This window comes from Nannospalax galili, unplaced genomic scaffold (genome assembly GCF_000622305.1).
Source record: "Nannospalax galili isolate Female #2095 unplaced genomic scaffold, S.galili_v1.0 scaffold114, whole genome shotgun sequence".
Taxonomy (NCBI): Eukaryota; Metazoa; Chordata; class Mammalia; order Rodentia; family Spalacidae; genus Nannospalax; species Nannospalax galili.
This window is the reverse complement of record NW_008336930.1, coordinates 2,761,678-2,786,536: the sequence shown is the minus strand read 5'-3', so window position 1 is coordinate 2,786,536 and position 24,859 is coordinate 2,761,678. Positions and strand designations below refer to the sequence as shown.

The 24,859-nt window shown below is 43.4% G+C and overlaps 1 protein-coding gene across 3 annotated transcripts in view; it reads left to right on the top strand.

Moving 5' to 3' along the window:
- Gxylt2 (glucoside xylosyltransferase 2) overlaps positions 1 to 24,859 on the top strand; it is a 129,279-nt gene that overhangs the window by 56,586 nt on the left and 47,834 nt on the right. For all 3 annotated transcript variants that reach the window (XR_003849296.1, XM_017797757.2, XM_008831588.3), the window contains exon 4: positions 22,267 to 22,518. Coding sequence is in view for 2 of the 3 variants with exons in the window: in XM_017797757.2 (XP_017653246.1) it covers positions 22,267 to 22,518 (252 nt within the window). In the remaining variant the exon portion in view is untranslated. The remainder of the gene's footprint in view (positions 1 to 22,266; positions 22,519 to 24,859) is intronic.

Genomic DNA, 24,859 nt, shown 5'->3' with positions numbered 1-24,859 from the left:
AGAGAGAGAGAGAGAGAGAATGTGTCTATGGAGAACAGAAGAGGGCATCGAGTATCAGATCCCCTGGAGCTGGAGTTATAGGCTGTTGTGAGCTGCCTGATGTGGGTACTTGAACCCCAGCACTTGCAAGCATAGTATCCACTCTTAACTTCTGAGCCATCTCTCCAACCCAGTTGCCACTTTTTAAATGACCTGTTTCCACCACACACAGACCTGCTTATGTCTTATGAGACAGGGTTAATTACATAAGAATAAGGTTAAGAAATTTTTGCCTGGAGATGGAATTAAAATCTCTAGGTTGGTGATGTCCACAGTAATTATCATTGGAGGTGAAAGTGATGCCAGGCTGGTGCTTCTGTCTCTAAGGCAAAAGGATGTATTAGAAAGCCACAGTCACTGTTGGGAAATTGTCTCCCCATCCTATCCAAGAGCTGAGCAACTCAATGAAAATGCATTTGAATTTTCTCTGACCTTGAATTGTGACTTTATTATTGTATTTAAAAAAAAAAAAAGCTCACCACATGATGGTTTTCATCCACATCCAGCTGAGTTAACTGTTTTGAATGACAAATGGCTGCCAGTGTTCCTTATCTGCTTCTGATAATGGAAAACAGCTGGTCTTGAAAGTAATAAAGACTGTGGCTGAACAGGACATTTCCCTTTTCCAAAGTCCCACATTGTAACAGCAGATTATGAGTGTGGCATTTGGGGGCATTGTTGAGATGTATTGATCTTCAGGGTGGTTGGAAGCAAAGTCTAAGTAATATTTCCCATGAAACTCCTCTCTGTGAAGCCAAATCTGGCATGCTATTGGGGCAGCATGTGGAAAACAGAAGCCCTGAAATATAAGCATACTAGCAGGTAGCCACTGGCAGAGAGCCATAGTTTTACCCATATTCTGCATGGTGGGTGCTATGGTATGGATAAAATACCCTTATAGGCTTGTGTGTTTGAACTCTTAGCCTCCAGATGGAGGTGCTGTTTTAGAAGGTTGTGGAACTAGGAAGTGGATCCTCACTGCATGAAATGTGTAAAGGGAGGTAGACCTTGAGGTTTTAAAGCCTAGCCCCACTTTCTGTCTGCTCTCTACTTCCTGACTGTACACACAGTATGACGGTTTGCTTTGAACTCCATGCTGCTATGACTTCCATGAGGTTAACTGTGCTCCCCTAAACTGTGAGCCAGTATAAGCCTTTCCTTCCTTAAGTTGCTTTTGTCAGGTTTTTTGTTGCAGCAATGAGAAAAGTAACTAATACAATCCTTATCTACCCAGATACATGGTAGAAACCCTGTCTCAACTAACATATTTGTGTGTGTGTGTGTGTGTGTGTGTGTGTGTTTATGTTTGTCTGGTATGTATGTGGTGTGTGTATGTGTGTGGTGTGCAGGTGTGCTTGCTGGTACATATATGTGAAAGCTAGAGGAGGACATCAGGTGCCCTGTTCTGTCACTCTCAGCCATATTCCCATATTCACCCAGGGTCTGTCACTGAATCTAGAGTTAGACTGATAGCCAGTAACCCTAGCAATTCTTCCATCTCCACTGTGTGCATGGCCATACCCAGGTTTTCATAGGTCCTGGGGGACTTGAACTCAGATCCTTATGCTTGCACAGCAAGCACTCTCACCCACTGAACCATCTCTCCAGTGTTCAGCAAATATCTTTCCATCAGAATAATATTGGAGTATAAATCTTTGCAGTTCATGACTGTCATAGTCTCATGTACAATTATGGGAATTTAGATTTCACAAATGTAAGGTTTTTGAAATCCTAGAGATCAGGGGACACTTGCCTTTTAACCTCTCGATAGTGGCCCTAGGAGTAGGACAGTTATCAGTCAAACTACGCTGCCAGTGGTGTGATTAAGCTCTCTCACAGGCAGATTTCCTTCAGGCAATCAGGTGCTTAAAGTATTTCAAACAATGTGCCAACTACAAATAAATCAAATCTGTTCATTAAAGTTGATCCCGAGACTTTTTCCCTTAGTAAAATCTAGGAAGCCCTCTATAAGAATAGTTAGTTGCCACGCATGAAATGCCATCATCACCACCCCTCACCCCGTGAATGGGAAATTGTGATATGTTTTATTAGACTGCCCATTTTGCTATCCACTATGCTGGTTTTGATTACAAAGGCTTCTCTCCTCGGGTGGTGTCGTGTCAATACCAAACAACTCTTACTCAAAAGGGAATAAGTGACAATTTGTTCTGAGCCAACTCTGATGAGGAAGGCCCGGGAACATGGACTCAGGATGCTCTGAATGGCATGTCCTACTATGGAAGCAGTTATACAGACTTTGATAGTTATGTAACAAAAAATTGCCAAAAAGCAAAGCCATTACCAAATACATGTGTGAAGATGTCAGGCAGGCAGATTACAATATAGTAGGGAAATCTTTGCAATAAGTTTCTGATGCTCTGAAGAGATTCTTAGGTTTGGGTTGTTGGAAACTAGTTATGCTGAGTTAAGAATCACAAAAGAGTCTACAGAGTGTGGGTCCTTGGACAGGACTCCTATATTAAACTCCACCCACCCAGGGCTCAGGGACCATTGCTAAAGAGGGTGCAGAAAGATTGTAAGAGACAGGGAGAAGGTGCATGACCATATGGAAACAGAGTCCTACAGGCTCCTGGGACTCTTCTCATATAGACCTACAGCAATGGTGTCAGCATGCACAAGACCCGTGCAAATTCAAGCAGACAAAAACCCAGCACAGAACTGTGGAAATGGACAGTAGGCCCCAATCTTAGTCAAAGAATTATTGGCAGTTGATTACTGCTGAGTGAGGAAGAGCTAATCTTCTTAAAGGGAGGGACTCTAGACTGGTTGATGAGGGAGGCCTCAGTGAATGAACTTGCATTAAAGGACATCTGGGGATACTAACTTGACACGATAGGCCTTAACATAAAGGACAGAATGTATGAATTCCAGTTGGGGGTGGCTATGGGAGGGTGCCAGTGGGGAAGGGAGTATAAAGATGATTAAAATTCATTAAAATGTTCTGTATGAAATGCATAAAAATTCAATAAAAAATTTACCAAAAAATACACACACATTTTTGTGGCCCACAAGGCAAGGAAAAGGATAATATCTGCCTTCATATGTGAAGTTTCTGAAATGTGATTTTATATGACTTATTTTTCCAGATCTGTATTTCTGCTATTTAGAAAGGTGGTAGGAGTATTACTAATAAATTAGAACAATTTGTTTCTGGCCTCCACAGCATCTCTACTCACATAGCACTACACAGATACATGCACATACATATAATTAAAAATTAAATAAACCAGGCGTGGTGGCGCACACCTTCAATCCCAGCACTCAGGAGGCAGAGACAGGCAGATCTCTGTGCGTTCAAGGCAAGCCTAGTCTACATAGCAAGTTAGGTCAGCTGGGGCTACAGGGAGACCCTGTCTCAAAAAAAAAAAAAAAAAAAAAAAAAAAGTAAGTAAGTAACTATATTTTTTAAAGTGCTCTGTTGGGCCAACGAGATAACTCAGCAGCTAAGGTGTTTGCAGCACAGGCCTAGTAACCTGAGTTAGAGCCCCAGAACCCACATAAGGATGGAAGGAGAGAACTGACTACACTAAGATGTCCTGAGACCTCCACATGTACACTATAGCACATACCCTCCCCAACACACATCTCTCTCTCTCGCTCACTCACTCTCTCTCTCTCTCTCACACACACACACACAGACACAAACACACACACACATTAATAAACAAAAAGCACTCTGTCGATGACAGAATAAGCTTCACAACTTTGGCCTCAAAAATTCAGATGGAGTTGAATTTAATTTGATCACATCAAAGAGCAATTAGTGTCCCACTATACTTTATGAAAATAGTGGGAAAAAAGCATTTAAAATTCTATATTAGAAAATACTTAATATAAAATAATAAATAGAAGAATGATAAAAAACATGAAACATTTTGAAAATGAAAAGCAAAATGTTTTTGTATGTTCATTATACAAATAACACTATAAGTAGATTAAAAAATTTAGTCAAAAATCAGAGATTGTCAGAGTTGATAAATATGGTCCAATTGTGTGTTGTATGCAGGAGGCACACTTTAAGTTCAAAGACACAGATAAGTTAGAAGTTAAAGGATGGAAAAATATATGCTATGCAAAGAGCATGAAGAAACTGGAATGATAATAATAATACCAGGCACAAGATAATTTTAAACAGTAAAAAGGGGGTGGCAAGGTGGTTCAGCTGGTAAAGGTGCTTGCTGCTGAGCCTGAGAACCTGAAATCAATCCCCAGGACCCACATGGCAGAGGAGAGAACTCCCACAGGTTGTCCTCTGACCTGCACACATGCTCTGTGCCACGTGTGCTCCCATACAAATAAATAATAAGTAAATGCAATTTTAAAAATAACTAATGCAGTTGGCATCTACCTCAGACACATATTAGTAAGCCTTTCTAAATTAAATTTGGGGGGGGGTATGTATGTGAGTGTGAGGGTTGTATATGCATGTGAGTGTGCAGGTGTGCATGCTGGTACACATGTATGGAGATCAGAGGAGGATGTCAGGAGTACTGCTCTCACTGAACCTGGAACTAGTCTAGTGGTCAATAAGCCGTAGCAATCCTCCTGTCTCTGCTACATGTCTATGCCTGGCCTTTTACATGGGTGCTTGGGATTTGAAATTGGATTCTTATGTTTGTGCACAAAAAAAGAAAAAAAAAAGATACCTTTAGGATGTGCCAGTGAGAGGAGGAATAGATTGAATGTGGCCCTCAAGTTTATTACACTTACCAGGTGCCAGGATCTTTAGATTTACGATCTCACTAATTCTTTGTGGCACGAACTCACTTGTATCCTCTTTGCAATAAGAATGCTGATGTTTAAGGAAATTCAACTATTTCCATTTCAGGTTCTAGACTGGAGCCAAGGTCCTCCTATAGTGATCACTCTGCCCTTTTCTTGAAGCATTTCCTTGTGTACTTGTAGGAAGCATTCCTAAAGTATCACAAGGTTTCTTCTTTGGGAGATGCCCCTGAACTTTGCATCCTTCACTTCGTAAGCAGGAGTCAAAGCTAAGCATCTGTCATTGCCCAGCTCAGTAGGCAGTGAGGCTGCTGCATCTCTGAATGCCCCTCTCTGCTTTGCCACATCCTGCTGTCTTCAGAGTCAGATTGTACATAATTTACTTGTATTTAATTTTTTGCTTATCTCATGAGTATATAAGGTCACTTCGATGACCTTTGATCTCCTGTCCCTAGAGTAATACCTGCATGTGTTAACAGAAGCCCTAAAACTGTTTGGAGGGATAAAGGGATGGAATGAATAGAGGGATGGATGGGTTGATGGGTTGATGGGTGGATGGACGGACAAATCGATATGTGGGTGGGTGGATGGGGTGAGTGGGTAGATGGAGGAATGGATGGGTGAGGTATATTTATGGTTGGATAGGTGGATCAATGGATGGGTGAGTAGATGGATGGATGGATGGATGGATGGATAGATAAATAAACAGACACATCGATGGATGGTCTTATTAAAAAGCCTTAAGAGGTGGGTATGGTGGCATACACAAGTAATATAAGAATTCAGAAGGTGGAATCAGGAGGGCTGTTACTTTCTGACCAACCCGGGCTATACTTGTCTCAGAAAGTAGGTGGGGGAGCTTTGACAACTGCTTCAAATGCTGGCAGAGAATTTAAAGACATACTACTTATAAAAGTGCCCAACCTGCAACCCAGCATCTGCTCAGTAACTATTAGTTGGATTTGATCCTCACATATACAGAAAGGAAAAACCTTTGAAACTCAATCCTACTGGAGAGCAGAGCTGCAGTTCCTTGAGATCCATAAATTGCATTTTCAGCAACCCTGGCAGTGGGCACGTTCTCTGGGGAGTCACCATCTGACTAAGATACTCAGCTCTGCTTTAAACGACAGTTACCATGGTACGTGGTATACCAATGAGGAAAGAGTGAACTTGCTGGCTGGGATGGCAACACCTGATAAGGGGCAGAAGTGAGCCAAGTGGAAACTTGGGGAACAGATGGAAGATCTGAGAAAGCCATTGTCTCAGAACATGCCAAAGAAACAAGATCCTCCCAGTTACACGAGGCCTGTGGAAAACACCCTGGACGGTTGGCCAGCACAGCTGAGATGATGAAATCAAGACCAAACAGAAGTTTGATGAATCAGGATTCTAGGAAGCCTGCCTTGAGCGAAGCCATCATAGATGGGCCTGAATTCAGGCAGTCTGAATCTTAGTTGTCAAGGTGACCGGGTCAAAAAAGTGTGCCTCACTAGTGTGAGCCTGCCTGCCTGCTTTGTAACATGCCACCAAAATGAATATGTAATTCCACAAGGGGGCACAGTAGAGACAAAATCAAAACTTCATCTATACACTTTAACTTTTCTACTCTATTTTAAGCTAATAATTTAATAAACAACCTTAAAATCTCAAATCAAATGGTGGAACGCTATTTAGTCAAGAATGTATATTTAGGGATGGAGAGATGGCTCAGCATTTAAGAGTACTGGCTACTCTTGCAGAGGACCCAGGTTCAATCCCCTGCACCACATGGCAGCTAACAACTCTCCATAACTCCAGTTCCAGGGAATCTGACACCCTCTTCTAACCCCCTCGAGCTTTACACAACACAGATGCACTTATACATATGCAAACAATATATGCATATACATAAAAATAAAAATATTTGAGCTGGAGAGATGGCTCAGCGGTTAAGAGCACTGACTGCTCTTGCAGAGCACCCACATGGTGGCTCCAAACCGTCCTCAACTCCAGTTCCAAGGGAATCTGAAGCCCTCTTTTGACCTCCGCAGCATTGCACAACACGGGTGCACTCACACACATGCAGGCAATACACTCATATACATAAAATAAAAATATTTAAAAATTTTTAATGCATATTTATTGAGACTGAGGAGATGATTCAGTGGGTAAAATGCTTGCTGTACAAGCATAAGGACCTGAGTTTGTTTCCCAAACACCCAAGTAAGAACTGTGAGTGGCAGTGTATGCCTAAAAGCCCAGCACCGGCAGGAAGATGGAGTCAGGCAGACCCCAGGGGCTCAGTGGACATTCACTCTAGCTGAAATGGGGAACTCCAGCTTCAGGGAGAGAGCCTGTCTCAAAACAGTAAGATGCAGAGCAATAGAGGAGGACACCCAAACATATGTACACGTACATCCCTGTAATCCCTGTCCTGCAGAGGCTGAGGCAGGAGGGTCATAAGTTCATTCAGGGCCCTTCTGAGCTGCATAGCAAACTGAAGGCCAGCCTGAGTTACACAACAAGACCTTGTCTTGAAAAAAAAAATAAGGGGGGGGGCTGTGTTAAATCTGAATACACACACTGCATATTTATTTTTGTGAAAATTTCCTATGTGTATTTATTTTTGAAGCCAGAAAAGATTACATGGGGATAATACTTTCTAAGTTTCCATTAACCCCTCCACTCAATTCTGTTAACAGTATCAGAAAAGATGCTCAACCATCCATAGCATCAAGTAGAAAGTTCTTTGCTCTCTGCACATACAAAATGAAGGGGAAAGACCTGAAAGTGGGAAGCCAGAAATACGAATAGTATGACTTCATTAATATTTAAAATCTCCACAGCAAATGCATTCATGTGTGTGTATATATTTATATAAACAGTTGTCATTCATTGAACGATAGCTACTGAACTTTAGCTATATGTTCCTAGTCCAAGAAATAGGGCGACATATCTCCTACTGTCACTCAAGTCAAAAAAGAATGTAAAAGTCCAGTGTGAGTTAATTTGGGGTAGTAACAAGGATTAGGGAAAAGGAAGTGTTTTGAGAGAAATGGGAGTGGTGGTCTCTCTGAGGAGGTCATTTGGAGTTGAGGTCTGACTTCCTGGTCATGTCATGTGTGATTAGATGCAGAGAAACTATCAGGGATGTTGAGCACTGGCTCGTTATGAAGAGAGGAGAGGACTGTGGGGGTGTGGAATGGTGGCATGCAGGGGTAAGGGCTGCTAAGGAACAATTTAATTAATTAATTTTTTTTTTTTTTGGTCTTTTTGAGACAGGGTCTCCCTGTAGCACCAGCTGTCCTAGAACTCACTATGTAGACCAGGCTGGCCTTGAACTCGCAGAGATCCACCTGCCTTTGCCTCCCAAATGCTGGGATTAAAGGCGTGCGTCACTACACCCAGCAGATTTATTTACTTTTATGTGTTATGAGTGTTTTGCTTGTCTAATGTAAATTGGCCATATGCATGCAGTGCACATGGAGGCCACAGGAGGGCACATCAGATGCCCTGGAACTGGAGTTGGATATTGGTTGTGAGCCACCATGTGGGTCCTGGGAATAGGACCATGCCTTTAATCCCAGTACTCCAGAGGCAGAGGCATCTGTGAGTTCATGGCCAGCCTGGTCTACATAGCAAGTCTGGGCCAGCTGGGACTACTGGGAGACCCTGTCTCAAAAAATCCATCAGACAAACAAGCAAACAAGCAAAAGATGTAAATTTGGGTCCAGAGAGATAGCTCAGTGGTTAAGAGCACTGACTGTTCTTGCAGAAGACCTGGGTTTGAATCCCAGCACCCACATGGCAGCTAACAACCGTCTGTAACTCCAGTTCCAGGGAATCTGACACCCTCATCTGTTCTCCACAGACACTGCACAGCACAGGTGCACTTACATATATGCAGAAAATATACTCATACACATAAAAATAAATAAGATGTGATTTTGTGTGTTATGGAATTTAGGACCGTTTCCTTTTCATAACACAGTCAAGCTCTCTGTTCCCTTGTGCAAGGCCATTCAGGTGCACCAGAATTATCGTAAGAGTTACAGGCCTTTTCAGACCAGTTGTTCTGGGTCCAGATATATTTACATTAATACAAAAAGTAAATGTGCCATGATAACAGATGAAAGAGTCATTGTACTGTCCTGATTGCTCCTCTCTCTGCCACCTATGTCCCTTCCCTCCTGCACACCATTCCTGAGTACCTTTCTCATCAGATGACTCAGTGTCTTCTGTTTCCTTTTTGACCGAGTCTGAACATAACCTGACTAAGTTCTCCTGGAACAGTCAGCGTTTCTCCAAACCAAGCATTTCCTGCTCCAGTCAGGCTGGTCTGCTCTTGTCTTCCCTCAACATGTGCACATAGCCTGTCTCATACAGGCACTTGCAGGCAATACCGGTCACTCCACTGTCCCACCTCCAGAATCACTTATTAGGGTCATACCTATTTCTTTGAAACTTAGCCCAGCACCCTTATCAAAGCTCAAAAGTACTTTCCCTTTTAAATAGATTTTCCAGACGCCTGGTCAGCTGTTCATATGAACTCACAGCAATGGTGATAGCACACATTAAGTCCCATGCAAGCTCAAACCTGACAAAATCCCAGCACGGATAAGGGGAAGTAAGAAACCTCAACCCAACCTAAGGAACTTTGGCAATTGATGGCTGCTGGGAGGGGCAGAGACAGTCTCTTTCAGGGATGGGACTATTGGTAGGTTAACCAGGCTCTAGTGAATGGACCCACATTGAAGGACATTTGAGGACACAAGTTAGACTTCATAGGCCTTCTTATACACATAATAGGGTACATTAAATTGGGCAGGGGGCAATAAGAGGAGATGCAGATAGTGGAGGGGACCAAAATACCATGAAATTTTAGTGTATGAAAACTGCAAAAAAATCAAGTAAAAAAATTTAAGTATCTTTCCTTTTAAAGAAACTACTTTTCAAAAACACACATACTAGGACTGAAGAAATGGCTCAGTGGCTAAGAGTACTGGCTGCTCTTGCAGAGGACCCGGGTTCACTTCCCAGCACCCAAATGGAGGATAAATGTCCTTTGCTCCAGTTCCAGGGAATCTGACACCCTCTTCTGCCTCCAAGGCAATGTATGCATGTGGTACACTTACATACATGCAGGCAAAATGCTCATACACATTAAATAAAGCTAAATTAATTAAAAATCTAAAACCACACATACACGGGTTCCTCAGGCCAGTACCAGTATGGACTCAGGTTTTTTGTTTGTTTGTATTTTTTTTTTTTTAGTTTTAGTTTTTAAATTCTTTATGTGAGGAGTGTTTTGCTTGCATGTATGTTAGTGTACCATGTGCATGCAATGCCCATGGAGTTCAGAAGAGGGTGTCAAATCTCCTGGAACTGGAATTATAGATGGTTGTTAGCCACAGGTAGGTGCTGGGAACTGAACCCGAGTCCTCTGCAAGAGCATCTGGTGTTCTTAACCACTGAGCCATCTCTCCAGCCCTGGACTCATGTTTTTAATATGTATATGTGTGCTAATAACTAGAAATATTATATGTGTGTGTGGGGGGGGTATGTATCTGCATGTGTCCTAGTTCTGCCCAGAGAGGCCAGAGGCAGTGGTAGCATAGCTGGAATGTAGACACCTCACACCTAGATTTTGGCTCCTCCAATAGAGAAACCAGGGCTCCTTCAGAAACTGGCTAATTCCAGGGCATGGGGTAGCAGTGGAATCCTCAGTGGAAGTAGAGAACTGATTCTTGAAAGTTGTCCCCTGACTTCTACATGAGCTGTGGCATATGCACACCTGTGCACACACGCTTGTGCACACATGCACACATGCACCCATGAATATATGCACCTACACACATGAGCATACAACAAAAATAAGTTTTTAAAGGGAGGAACATTTACTGGAAGGACACAGGAGCTAATATGAAAGCTTGGTTGGCCAGAGTTGGAACACGAATGAACTGTGACCATACAGATTCTCCTGCCTTATGTAGAATTCACTCACAGTGGATTCATGTCCAGATGCACCCCCCCCCCAAATCGTGGATGCTGAGTGCACTTACCACACCTGAGCTACCAGATACCCAGCTAGGCTGCACACAGCACTATGAGTCTCCTCGTTTCCAGGATTGGGAGCTTTTCTTGCCTAACACCACCACAGAGGATCCCAATGCAGCTCCAAAGATCCAGTCAAATATGCAAGTATAGCTTTTACTGAATATGTATCACTTTCACACAATCATAAAGTCAAACTGTGAAGTCAGGGACTATCTGTACTGCACTATAACACCTCCCCAATCAAATGATTTCCATATGTCCCTGCTAATAAAAATAAATGACCTAATGAATAAATGAATGGGGAGAAATAATAATACTTCACTATAGAAGAATTCCGATTAATACATGTGGGAAGAACACAGGGAAGGAAGGGCAGGAAGGAAAAGAGCCTCTATCTGTACCTGTCTCTTATTCCAAAGAGAGAGAGAGAGAGAGAGAGAGAGAGAGAGAGAGAGAGAATATCACCCTAAGAACACCCTAGTAATACAGCAGGTAAGATCTAGTCTGTGAATGTTAACATTAGATTGTAAAATTAACCAAAACTGGGATTCTTCTATGGCTTCAAAGTATCTTTTCCTAAATATTTAGTATTACAGATCATAAGCTCACCATGGACAGAATTGGCAGTCACCACTTACCAGGTGAGCAAAGCTAGCATCCTGGTAACACATGTCCCCAGCCTGTGGATGTTTCTCCTCTCAGCCTGCCTCACCTTACCCAATCATGGAGAACATCAGACATCTATATTGAAGGCCTTGGATCAAGCCAGCCAACCAGTACTCTTCAAAGGTGTCAAATCTCTCATAGCTGTACATTAAGCCCAACTAACATAAAGTAAACTTTATTTTAGTTGAAATAAACAATAAGGATGTTTGTATCCTTTCCCATTCTTTCTTTTTAAAGATTTATTTATTTTTATTTTATGTGTGTGAGTCTTTTGCTTGCATATATGTAAGTGCACCATGTGCATGCAATGCCCAAGGAGATCAGAAGAGGGCATCAGGTCCCTGGAACTGGAGTTGCGGATGGTTGTTAGCTGCCATGTGGGTGCTGAGGATGGAACCCAGGCCCTCTTCAAGAACAGCCAGTGCTCTTAACTGCTGTGCCATCTCTCCAGCCTTCCTTTCCCATTTTTAATAGCTGATTGGCTAGCATCTGGTATATAAGTGTTATACAAATAGTTACAATTAGTATAATTATTCAGATAGAATGTTATTTTATTTACAGCGAGTGTTGGGCTTCTGTCTTTTTTCTGTTTTTCACCTGTTAGATGTTCACCTCTGTCTACTAGAAGAGCTCCCAGAGGTTTCCCGTCATCAATGGAAATAGTCACTTTTATCAGCCTTTCTGCCTTTGCTCAATAGTCACTGCCTCTGTAACAGCCCAAGCCGCCCTCAAAGTGCTGCTGCAGCAAGTGATCTTTCTGCAGAAGGTGAAGGATGAGAGGACACAGAACACTTTGCCCAGAATCCTCCACAGAGGGGAAAGCCCTGAAGGATAGAAGGTAGTTAGCAGAGGCTATGTTGTGCCTGCTTCCCCACCTGTCTCTGCAAGGGTAGTTTGCATCAGCTTACACAAGGCATTTCAGCTGTTGATGTGTGCACTCCAGGAACAACTGAAGCTTCCAAAAAGGAATAGGACAGGGACCTTCTGTCATTATGGAAATTAAACATCATCTTGGAATAGTTCTCAGAGCACATCTGTGTAAAGCAAACTTCGGTTTCATTGAAAAAAAGAAGGGGTAGAAAGAATGAAAGCTGGAGGAAGGACAGAGGAGACCTGAAACACCGGCTTCTAGGCATGGTGTGGCTTTTTTGCACTTGCACTCACTGCAGCTGTGATTACCTGCACAGGATTGGGCCTGTCATGGAAGGAGAAGGGACTCATGGAGCACCACCCCTCCCTGAGGATTTAGACCCCTTGATGGGGGATGTTGAGATTTTCTTCAGTGGTACAGCCACTGGTAAGGTACCATTGCTCCTATAAACAAGGGAGACTAGTTGAAAAGAGGAAGGGGACCAGGGGGAGTAGGAAGGGAACAAGAGAGGGTTCTGGGGATGAATATGTTCTAAATACCTTATGTTCATACATGAAGTGCCATGATGAAACCCAATGTCATGTATAATTAATAAATGATAATTAAAGAGAAAAGGTAAGGAAGCACAATGATATTCTTAGAAAACTCTATCTGCCAACCGAGGCTGGGTGGGTGATACACAGGCCCATACAGCAAAGGGACAATATTCTACATCATAGACATAGTCTTGTACTGTTCCATTTTTCACAGACCTTCCTATCACTCAGCCTATCTCTCTTCTAGAATCAGTCTTAAAGCATATTCAAAATTACAGTGGGTTCAGCAAGATGGCTCAGTGGGTTAAAACACCTGCTCCTACACCTGGTTACCTGAATTCTATCCCCAGGACCCACATTGTGGAAGGAGTGAACCAGTTTCCTCAAGCTGTCCTTTGACTTCCACATGTACACCATAGCACATGTGCATACATGTGCACACATGCACAAAATAATTTTTTAGATGAAAACAAAATTTAAAAATAAACAGAATCACAGTGGTCCTGAGACACCATCCCAGCTGAGGCACTACCCCATCCCAGCTCCCGTAGTGCTTCTGTTCTAATGGAGGGAGGAAAACAATTTAAGCAAAGGCTGCTAGTGGGGAGAGGTGGCAGAAGGAAGGAAGTCACAGGGTGTGATGAAGGATGTATAGAGGGGAAGTTGAGTGGGTCTCCGGCAAAGCTTTCTGAGATGGGTTGGGCCAGAGCTGTTAGAGGCCAGTGAGTACGCGGTTTTGCCTGGTACTGGGGAAGCCCTTAGTGGTCCTTCACACACAGTGCTGGCAAGTTGTTCATCATAAACCACAGGCGCTCTGTTGGGACTTTGCCCCAAACTCAAGGAAAGAGTGAGATATCTACAAATGAACTGTGATTCCCAAACCTGGTGTCTCAGGTGAACGCACATTCCTTCCACATTGCTCGCACTCTCAGTATCTGGAAATGGCCCTCCATGGAACTCATATAGTTTCAATAGACAGAAAAGAAGTGTGGATATAGAAGACTGTGGTGATATTATTAGCTGAGTGACCTAAGGGGCAGCTACAGAGCTTGGGGGACATCCCACCTAGCAACCGCAGAGCAAACATTTGCCACAAACTTATGGGGACATTTACTGAGACCATATGCCGGGCCATAAAGCAAGTCCCAGTAAAAGGAAGTCACACAGAGCATGCTTCCTGACTAAAAGGGAATTAAAAGAGGAATGGATGCAAAAAGATCTGGAAACCTCCAAATATTCAGTAAACACAACACTTGGAAATCAACACCGAATCAAACATGAAATCATACCACATGTTAACAGTCTCCATGGGTGTCTGTGAGGAATGGGTTGAATGGAGCCAGATATGAACTGAAGGAGGATGTCACAGATTGCTGGGGGTGGGAGGTAGCATGTGTCTGAACGTTGGGAAGGAACTGGAGAAGGGGAGAAACAGACATAGGCTAGGGATTTACTGAGGGTTAGGTGTGACCCACAAGAGGAAGCAAGGACAGCCTTGATATGTCTGACCATAGTCACTGAACATTTTTTTTAATTTATGCATATGTTTGTGTACATGTGTGTGTGCTCTTGGAGGCCAGAAGAGGATGTCAGATACTCTAGATCTGGAGTTCCAAGCAGTTGTGAACACAGACATGAGTGCTGGGAACTGAACTTGGGTCCTCTGGAAGAGCAGCAAGCACTCTTAACCACTGAACCACCTCTCTAGCCCATCATTGAACATCTTGTGATTGTTCTCGGATCAAATCCAAATTTGTCAGCATAGCACCTGACCTACCTTGACACAGCTCCACAATCTTCCTTAGAATGTGGGCCTACTAGCAAGCTTGCAGACTTCTCAACAGAGCTGTCTCTTGGTAGCTGGGCCTTTTTGAAGCTGTGTCATCCATTTACTGGTCCCATATGCACTGATCTGTGTGATTCTTGCCATATTTATCATTATCTACTCTTCTTTGTCCCCCAACAAAGCTCCTAAGAATAGGGAATCTCTCCTGCTTCCTCCCTGTTTTTTTGTTTTTTTGTTTTGGGGTTTTCTGTTTTGTTTTGTTTTGTTTTTTGTGGCTCAGTCTGGCGTTCTGCTTCCCTCCCCAGTGCTGGGATTACAGATGTGTCACCATGCCTGGCCCAAGATCTCTCTCTCTCTCTCTCTCTCTCTCTCTCTCTCTCTCTCTCTCTCTCCCCTCCCTCTCACTTTCTCCCTCTCTTGCTCTCGCTCTGTCTCTCTCTTTCACTGGCTACCTTGGCTTTGAGACAAGAAACCTAGTCCTCAGGAAAGTGGAACAGTAATAATATTATACCATATTTAGTGAGTCCTGGTCATGTGTGTGCCATAATCCTTACATACACAACCTCATTAACCATCCCAGCAGCACTGCCATCTCATTCACACAGGGAGGAGGCTGAGGTTCAGAGGGCCTTAGCAGCATGCCCAAGTCAAGTGCTCGTGGAATTTGAGCACAGCTAGTCAGATTTCAAATCCCAGATTTGTACCCAACTGCACTGTGAAAGTCAGGCCAGGACTGGAACAATATGAACTTGAGGGTGAGCAGGCAAGTCCCCAATAAATCAGGTTGCCTATGACAGGGCTCTAGTACACACTTAGCATGTCTTTTTTTTAAAAAAAAATAAAAGACTTATTTTTATTTGTGTGTTTGTGTCTGTGTGAGTATATGGTAGATGCATGCAGACACCTGCGGAAGCCAGTGGGCATCTGATCCCCTGGAGCTGGAGTTACAGGTGGTTGTGAGGCCACCCAATGTGAGTGCGGAGAACTGAACTCTGACCCTCTGGAAGAGGAGGAAATACTCTGAACCATGGAGTCACCACTCTAACCCCCTGAGCACTTTTTTCTGAGCCGAGTTCCTGGTGATGGCTGCCTAAGCTGAGTCACTGGATGGGGCAGGGGGCACTGGAGGCACGTGGCCTTGGTGGGCCACCCCACTTCTCCAAGAAAGCAAAGGCCTCGTTTCTAGTGCTTATTAATTTCCATAAAGGAATTAGAATGGCTTCTTGTATATCTTTTTGGTAAATATTGCTCTTTCCATTATAACATAGCCAATGTAGATCCTCTCCAAATTAATATCAGCAAATTGAAGCTGAATTGGTCTCCAGAGTGCAGTTTTATAGACAATTATTTTGTCTTTTGCTTCTACAGCTTAATAGCAAAAAGTCCTAATGCCAATTTCCAGTCAAGGTAGCCAGTGCATTATGATATTAGATTCGAAAACTTCATTTTGACTCTGATTTAGATTTTTAAAAATTTTACATGTATGAGCGTTTTTTCTGAATGTATGTATGTGTGCCACATACATGCAGTGCCCACAGAGACCAGAAAAGGGTGTCGAATCCCTTGCAGTTGGAGTTAAAGCCAATTGCGAGCTGCTGTGTGGGTTCTGGGAACCAAACCCAGGTCCTTTGCAAGAACAGCAAGTGCTCTTAACCACTGAGCCATCTCTCTAGCCCCTTGACTCTGATTTTTAAAAGGTTTTCTGTGGTTGACACCTGTCTAGAAGTTCTGTAGACAGTAATATGAATGGTAAGTAATTACACTTGATGTTTTATATGGGTAAACAGAGATTTCCCTTAACAAAACTGCTGTTTCCTAACTACATTGTCATTGTGTGAGTCCCTTGTATGTTCAAATGCTCAATTTATTACTGTGACTCCTACTGTTTATAAACAGGGAAGTGAAAGCCTCAAAAGACAGTAACACATTCAAAGTCACATGGTGAGTGCGTCAAAGTAGATGCCAAACTGGGTGTGGTGGTGCACGTCTTTAATCCCAGCACTCAGGAGGAAGAGGAAGGTGGAACTCTGTGAGTTAGAGACCAGCCTGGTCTACATAGCAAGTTCCAGACCACCTGGGGCTACAGGGAGACCTTGTCTCAAAAAGACAAAAGAAAAAAAAAGTAGATGCCAAGAAGTTTCCTCAATGAGGTCTTTCTCTTGTGTCTCTGAAATGTGCCATTATGTGTTTCTTTTGACATATAATCTACTTACCAGAAAGAGCTTTCTCAGCTTAGCCTGTGCACCCTCCACTGAGGTCAAGTGCTCACCTAATATTAATGTGTCCCTTCCTATGAGGATAAAGTTAATTATTAATTTGACAGATTTTACAATCACCTGAGAGATGGGCCTCTGGGCCTGCCTATGGGGGATTGCCTTGTTCATTGTTGTGGAAAGATTTGCCCACTATGGGTGGCACCATTCCCAGGGCTGAGACCTTGGACTGCATAAGAAGGAGAAAGCTGAGCACTTTCATTCATGTCTCTGTCTCTTGACTTGATGTGTTGTGACCAGCTGTGTCAAACTCCTGTCACCCTGACTTCTCTACCATGATGGACTGTACCCTTGAACTGGGAGCCAGAATAAACCTTTCTCCCTTAAGTTGCTTTATCAGGGTACTTTATCACAGCAACAGAAAAAAGTAAGATAAGGAGGAAGTGGGGAGCTAGGCTTCAGGTCCTGAAAACTCCTTCAAGGGCACACAGGCTGACACAGGTCAGACACAGTCTCAGTTAATGGCAGCACCATTGGTTTTCCGTTGCTCAAGTGAAAATCTGTAGAACTGACCTTAACTTTTCCCTTACTTTCCATGTCTAGAACCATTTTTTACTCCCTGGGTTGCCACCAGTGCCAATCCACCCTCGAATCTTACCTGACTAGTCTCCTCACTTCCTCTGTGCTCCACAACATTCTGGTCTCAGCAGAAGATCCAAAGGAGTGATAGAGCCCCTCAGTGAAAAGCCCTCCAGTGGCTCCCACCTCACAAAGAGTCAAAGTTCAAGTTCTTGCAAGGATGTATTCAGCCTTAAGTGACCCACCCCAGTTACCTCTCTACCCTCATCACCAACTCTTCTTCCCATTGCTTGCTGCGTCCAGCCACATGGCCTCTTGCTGCTCTGAGAGTACTGGACACACCTCTGCGCAGTTCCTATGTGCCCACAGTGAACTTGTCCCCCTCTGTGCAGTTTTAAGTCTGCAGTCACCCTGGGTGTAGTGATGGATACCATTACAACCTGCCATTTAGGAGGGAGAGACAGAAGGATTGAGTTCTGGGTCAATCTGGGCTACATTGTGAGACCTTATCTCAGATATAAATAAATAAATAAATAAACAAATAAATAAATAAATAAATTAAATAAATAAATAAATAAACAAACAAACAAACTGTGAGTGGAACTCTTACTTTTATTCCCCACCACTTATATAATGTATAATCAATGGATTTTGATTCTTCCTACCTCTTGAGGGCAGAGATCTTTGTCAATTTGGGCTGCTGCTGGTTGCACCTGGTACCTAGGAGACCTTCCATGAATGGTTTACTCTATAGAACAAACAGACTAATGCAGATGCCTGTTGCCACGCACTTTTTCCTTGTAGGATGCAGACAATAACAAGGAAAATATTCTGACACATATATATGAGGGGGAGTTGAAACGGTCTCCTTGTAGACCCAGCTGGCCTGGAACTCACTATGTAGACCAGGCTGGCCTCCATCTCACAGAAATCCACTTGCCTCTGCCTCCCGAGTGCTGGGATTAAAGGTGCCCACCACCACACCTGGCTTAATTCAAATTTTGAAATAGGCCTCTCATGCCAAAAATGTGAAAAATAATAAAGCATCTGTGTACTGTTTGACCCATAAGCCCCCAATTTGCCACTTTTAGATTAGATTTAAGTGGCTCTGCCATCTGTTGTAGTCTGTTCTCTGTTGCAATAACATAAGAGAAAAGCACAGACTGAGGAATGTATAAATATCTGGGACTATAACTTGGTGGTAGAGGGCTTGCTTACTAGCATGCATGAGGCCATATGTTTAGTTCTGAGCATCACAGCCAAACAAAACAAGCAAAGGCTTATTTTGGCTCACACATCTGGAGGCTGGGGAGTGCAAGTACCTGCAGTTGGTGTCTGCTCAACTTCTGGTGAGGGCTCGGGCTGTGTGGCAGTGTCATGGGAGTAAAACAAATACAATAAATAAAATGTAATAAAAATTTATATTAAAAATTGTTATATCTTATGAGTAGAATTTTCACCAAAACCAAAAATGAACAAATGATATGTATGTAGTTTTGTTTATAATAGTAAACAAGTATATAAAATAATAAGATGCTGTGTAATAGAAATGGTATCTCATTTAAGATCATTTTGTCTGGCATAGTGGCACAGGCCTATAATCTCTGCACACTGGAGGCAAAGCAGGAGGATCTCAAGTTCAAGGCCATTATGATTCTGTAGTGAGACCCTATGTCAAAAACTAAACCCAATCCAATCAAAACAAATAAACAAAAAAAACCGCTATATTTTATGAATTTTGACTCAACATGTTCTCTTTTCCCACTTTAAAATTTAGTTTATGTGTATGAGTATGTTGCTTACATGTACGTAAGTGCACCCACGTTATGCAGTGCCCACAGAGACCAGAAAAGGGCATCAGATTCCCTGGAACTAGAGTTAAGGATGGTTGTTAGCTGCCATGAGGGTGCTGGGAATGGAACCCAGGTCCTCTGCAAGAGCAGCCACTGCTCTGAACCACTGAGCCATCTCTCTAGCCCCCACTTTTCCCTCTTCATGAATGTTGATTCATGTTTTAATACCTCCCTCCTTCTGGTCTGTTTTTTTTCCTGGTCCTTATTCAGGTCTGTTTCTTTCCTGTTTGCTTTGATAAGGGATGATGGCCACATTAATTTTATTAAAGAAAGTATTAATATAGCAATGATTAAAGACCAAAGAAAACAATTAAAAGAATCAAGTCAGTGAACTTAAATTTGTTGGGTAGATTTCTGCAGGACCCTGAGCTGACTAAAATGTTGATGCAACATGTTGTTTTTAGGCCTTGTCACATAACCAGCCATAAAGAGAAATTTATACTGTTCCCCAAGAGTTGAAATACCTTTCTCTCTCTAAGTCTAAAATTTTGTTAGCTTTTTTTACCACCACCCATATCTCTTTCCCTTGAAACTTCTGAAAAACAACTTTATCTTGCTATAATCTTATTGCCCCCAATCTAGCAATCATCATTTGACACTTGAACTTAGAATACTTTTCTGTACTTCAGCTTTCCTTCCCAGTGATGGAGAGAAAATATAATTTCTTTCCCCTCAATCCTTGTAAGTTCGTAGTTGGGATAGAGTCCTGCAACAAAAGGTAGAGAAATGAGAGAAAATAAGCAAGTTTGGGGCTGGAGAGATGGCTCAGTGGTTAAGAGCACTGACTGCTCTTGCAGAGGACCGGCGTTCAATTCCCAGCACCCACATGGTGGCTATGAACCGTCCTTAACTCCAGTTCCAGGGGAATCAGAAGCCCTCTTCTGACCTCCATGACATTGCATGACACGGGTGCACTCACATACATGCAGGCAATACACACATACACATAAACTAATAGAAATAATAAAATTTTTTAAAAAAAGAAGCAAGTTTATCAACATGCACATCACGTGGGAGAAGTGACAAGGCACCTGGTCAGAAGTCTGGCTTCTGGAGTTTTCCAACCAAGAACAGTAAATTTTATTACTTTACTTATTTATTTTTATTTTTTATTTGTATGCATGTGTGTGCACATGCAATGACTAGTATGTAGAGGTCAGAGGACAACTTGTGGGAATTGGTTCTCTCTATGTCTTTTTGAGACAGAGTCTTCCTGTACAGCTGGTCTGGCACTTGCTATGTAGACCAGGGTGGCCTTGATCTCACAGAGCTCCTCCTGCCTCTGCCTTCCAAGTTCTGGAGCTAAAGGCATGAGCCACCACACCTGGCTTTATTTTATTTTATTTTTAAAGAAAATGTGTATGAGTGTTTTGCCTCCATGTATGTAAGTGCACCATGCAAGCAGTGCCCATGGAGACCAGGAGAGGGCCTCGGTCAGATCCTCTGGAACTGGAGTTAAAGATGTTTGGTAGCTGTCATGTGAGTGTTGGGAAACAAACCTGGATCCTCTCAAGAGCAGCCAGTGCTCTTAACCGCTGAGCCATCTTTCCAGCCCCCAATACTTGATATTTCAAATTTCATGTTATTTATAAAAATGTATCCACTCACATGGATGAGGAAAGAAAGATAGATGATGTGGCTAATCATAGAGGCTTTGAAATGATTACAGGCCAAAGACCCTGCATTCACCAATTTTAAATGCTGAGTATCCCAATGTGTCTTAGTCTGCTCGGGTCACCATAATGAAACGTGATTGACTGGGTGACCTAAACAAGGGGGATTTATTTTCCCACAGTTCTAGTGGCAAAATGTCTGAGACTGAGGTGCCAGCAGGGTTGGGTTTGACAAAGGTTCTCTTCCGGGTTTGCACTGTGGCTGCCTCCTTGCTGTGTCCTCACAGGGCAGGGAGAAGAGGGCATTTTCTGGGCCTGTTTTCAAAAGGCCACTAATGCCTTTATGGTGGCTCATCCTCATGACCTTAGTTAAACCTAATGGCCTTCCAAAGCACTTATGTCCAGATGCTGTCAGGCTAGGCATCACAGCTGCATATATGGATTTGGGCATGTGTGTGCAGTGTTAGGATGATGTGATGACTCAGAGTCAAATCTTTCCTTGGCTAAATTTCTCCTAAGTTGGGGAATGAGGCACATAACATTATTGCTAATTCAAGCTTTGAAGTCTTACACCCCAGGGTGGAGCTCCTTTTAGCTCAGCCGAATGTCAGCTGAAAATATCATTTTAAATTTTTTGTATTATTTTCATTTTATGTGTATGAATGTATTGCCTGCATTGATGTAAGTACACCCATGTCATGCAATGCCCAAAGAGGTCAGAAGAGGACATCAGATACACAGGAACTGGAGTTATAGACAATTGTTAGCTGCCATATAAGTACTGGGAACTGGACCAGGGTCTTCTGCAAGAGCTCTTAACCATTGAGCCATCTCTCCAGCCCCTGAAAATGTCATTTTAGAAAGATGCAGAGCTATTTTCACCAAGAAGAAGGTTCAGGAACAGAGGACTCACCCCAGAGCTTGGAATAGGCTTAGAGGTTGTCCACATCAAAATTTCAGTACCTAGCTGTCCCAAGAAAGAACTGAGAGGGAAAGACAGGTAGCTTTCTTGGGTATCAAAGCACAAAAAAGAGCTACCATGTTTGGTTGATGCCTTCATTTTCATCCCTTTGAAAATCTGGCGCGTATCAAATCTAGAGCAGGGCTGGTCTAGAGTTGGCCTGGAGCTGGGCCAATCTAGATTAAGGGTTATCTTCATTGAAGTCTCCACTTCTTGACACTTGCCCCTCAGGTCTAAGGGAAAGAGAGGAGTGGGAGCTAAGACTTATACCTGTTCTAGAATTCGACATTTCCTGTTGAGCCAGTTCCATTGTTTCTGACCTGCTTTTGTTTTACCCTCTTCCCCCTCCCACCCCTTACACACAAAGGTGATTTTGAAGGATGTGGACTCGCTTCTCTATGTAGACACTGATGTTCTCTTTCTGAGGCCTGTGGATGACATCTGGAAACTTCTGAAGCAGTTTAATTCCACCCAACTTGCAGCCATGGCCCCAGAGCATGAAATCCCCAAGATTGGCTGGTACAGCCGCTTTGCCCGGCATCCTTTCTATGGCACTGCAGGGGTTAATTCAGGAGTCATGCTCATGAACTTAACTCGCATAAGAAGTGCCCAGTTCAAGGTAAGGAAGAACTTTTAAATCTTTTGTTTAAAGATTGGGAGTTAGTCTTTCCAACAGGGACATGCCTGGGGTGTGGCTGTGATCTGAGGGCTACAGCAAGTGAACGAGGGTGAAAAGATGCAGAGGAAAGCATTGGCAAAGTGATGGAAAATCCTTACAGCTATGGAATGGAAGCTTCACAGAATCACCATTCAGGAATGCTATGTGATGTTTCTGAATTCCATAGCATCTGAATTCTGCATATCCAAGGCTTCAAATACCATGCCCAATTTCTTAGATTTGCTCTCAGGAAGCATTTACATGAGGACACAGGGATACTTATGATCTCCTCTTTTGTCCTAGCAAAGAAGTAGAAAGAACCAAAATGAATATCTGTAGGGGAACAGTCATGTGTACCCCCTCACCACACCCCCCATTATCCTTGTATTAAGAAGAATGGGGGGCTGGGCTTGGTGGCACACACCTTTAATCCAAGGACTTGGGAGGCAGAGGCAGGTGAATCTCTGTGAGTTCAAGGCCAGCCTGGTTTACATAGCGAATTCCGGGCCAGCTGGGGCCACAGGGAAACCCTATCTCAAAAAGACCAAAAAAAAAAGGAAGAAGAATGGGGGGGGGGCGCTGGAGAGATGGCTCAGAGGTTAAGAGCACTGTCTGCTCTTGCAGAGGACCCACGTTCAATTTTCAACACCCACATGGTAGCTAACAACCATCCTTAACTCCAATTCCAGGGAATCCAGCACCATCTTTTAGTGTGCCTACGTACATACAAGCAGCACACTCATATACAGAAAATACAAATAAATTTTTTTTTTTAATTTTTTAAAAGTCAGGCATGGTGGCACATGTCTTTAATCCAAGCACATGGGAGGCAGAGGCAGGCAGATCTTTGTGAGTTCAAGGCCAGCCTGGTCTACATAGCCAGTTTCAGGCCAGGTGGGGCTACAGGGAGACCCTGTTTCAAAAAGACCAAAAAACCATAAAAATTTTTTTTTAAAAAGAATAGGGGCCTGGGGAGATAGCTATATCAGTAAAGTGCTTATTTTGTAAGCATGAAGACATGAGATCAATCCACAGAATCCACATAAAAAGCCAAGTGTGGGTTATAATTCCAATGTTAGGGAGGCAGAGACAGGCCCTGGAGCTTATTGGCCTGTTGGTCTAGTCTACTTAGTGAATACCAGGCCAGTGAGAGACCCTGTTTTAAAAAATGAGGTTGGCTGGGGGGTGGAGATATGGCTCAACAGTTAAGAGCACTGGCTGCTCTTACAGAGGACCCAGGTTCGATTCCCATCACCTATATGGCAGCTAACAACAATCCTTAACTCCAGTTCCATGGGATCCAGTACCGTCTTCTGGCTTGTGCAGGCACTGCATGACATGAATGCACTTACACATACAGGCAAAATACTCACACACAAAAAGTAAAAATATGTTCCCTGGGCCTGCACAACCTGCAGGCCTCTCTCCGGGGTAAGTTGATTGTGCCCTCCAAGCGCCTTGGCTCCCCCAGCCTCATTCACCCTCCCATCTCCCTGGCCCATCTCTCCTCCTAGTCTGGGTCCTTTCCCATTCCTTGTCTTGGTGCCCCAGACACCTGGGGAACTACTACTGCTTCCTGACCCTTTGCATCCAAACAAACCCAGTTCCTTCTCCAGTCCCCAGGGGCACTGCTTCTGGGCCTGGCCCCACCCTCACCTCCTTCTGCTTCCCTGGGCTTCACAACACAGCACCAGCCTCTCTCCTGGGAGCCCTAGGGGCCCGGTCCCGACCTCACCTCCCTCTGCCTCCCTGGGCTGCACAACCCTCCAGCCTCTTTCCTGGAAGCTGGGACTGACCTTTCCTTTTCCTGATCCTTTATATCCAGACCAATCCAGTTCCTCACTGCAGTCCCCAGGAGCCCTTGTGGCCTCTTCCCACCACCATATCCCTTTGCATCTCTAGGTGGGACGGCCACCAGCTGCCTGAGACCAGCATCTTTCCTGGGCACTGCTCTCAGGCCAGTCCAACCCCCGAATTATTGAGGCCAAAATCTTTACTGGAGGGATCCAGACCTTAGGAGAAAGCCGGAGAGCATCTGATCTTCATCTGACTTGGGCCTCTGTGGGAACTCCTGAACACAAAAGCAATCAGGCCACTCCAATATAAAATCAAAAGAGAGAACCAGAAGCTTAGCGGAAACAGGTTTTCATGCCCAAAAAGTAAACCACAAAGACACATAAAGTTTACAAAAAGAAGCAGACCTAAACTTGAAGGCTTGAGTCTCCCACAAGAATCAGAAACTACAAAAGAAATTCACATGTCAAAATCATAGACAAAAAACAGTAACATGAAAAAACAAAAA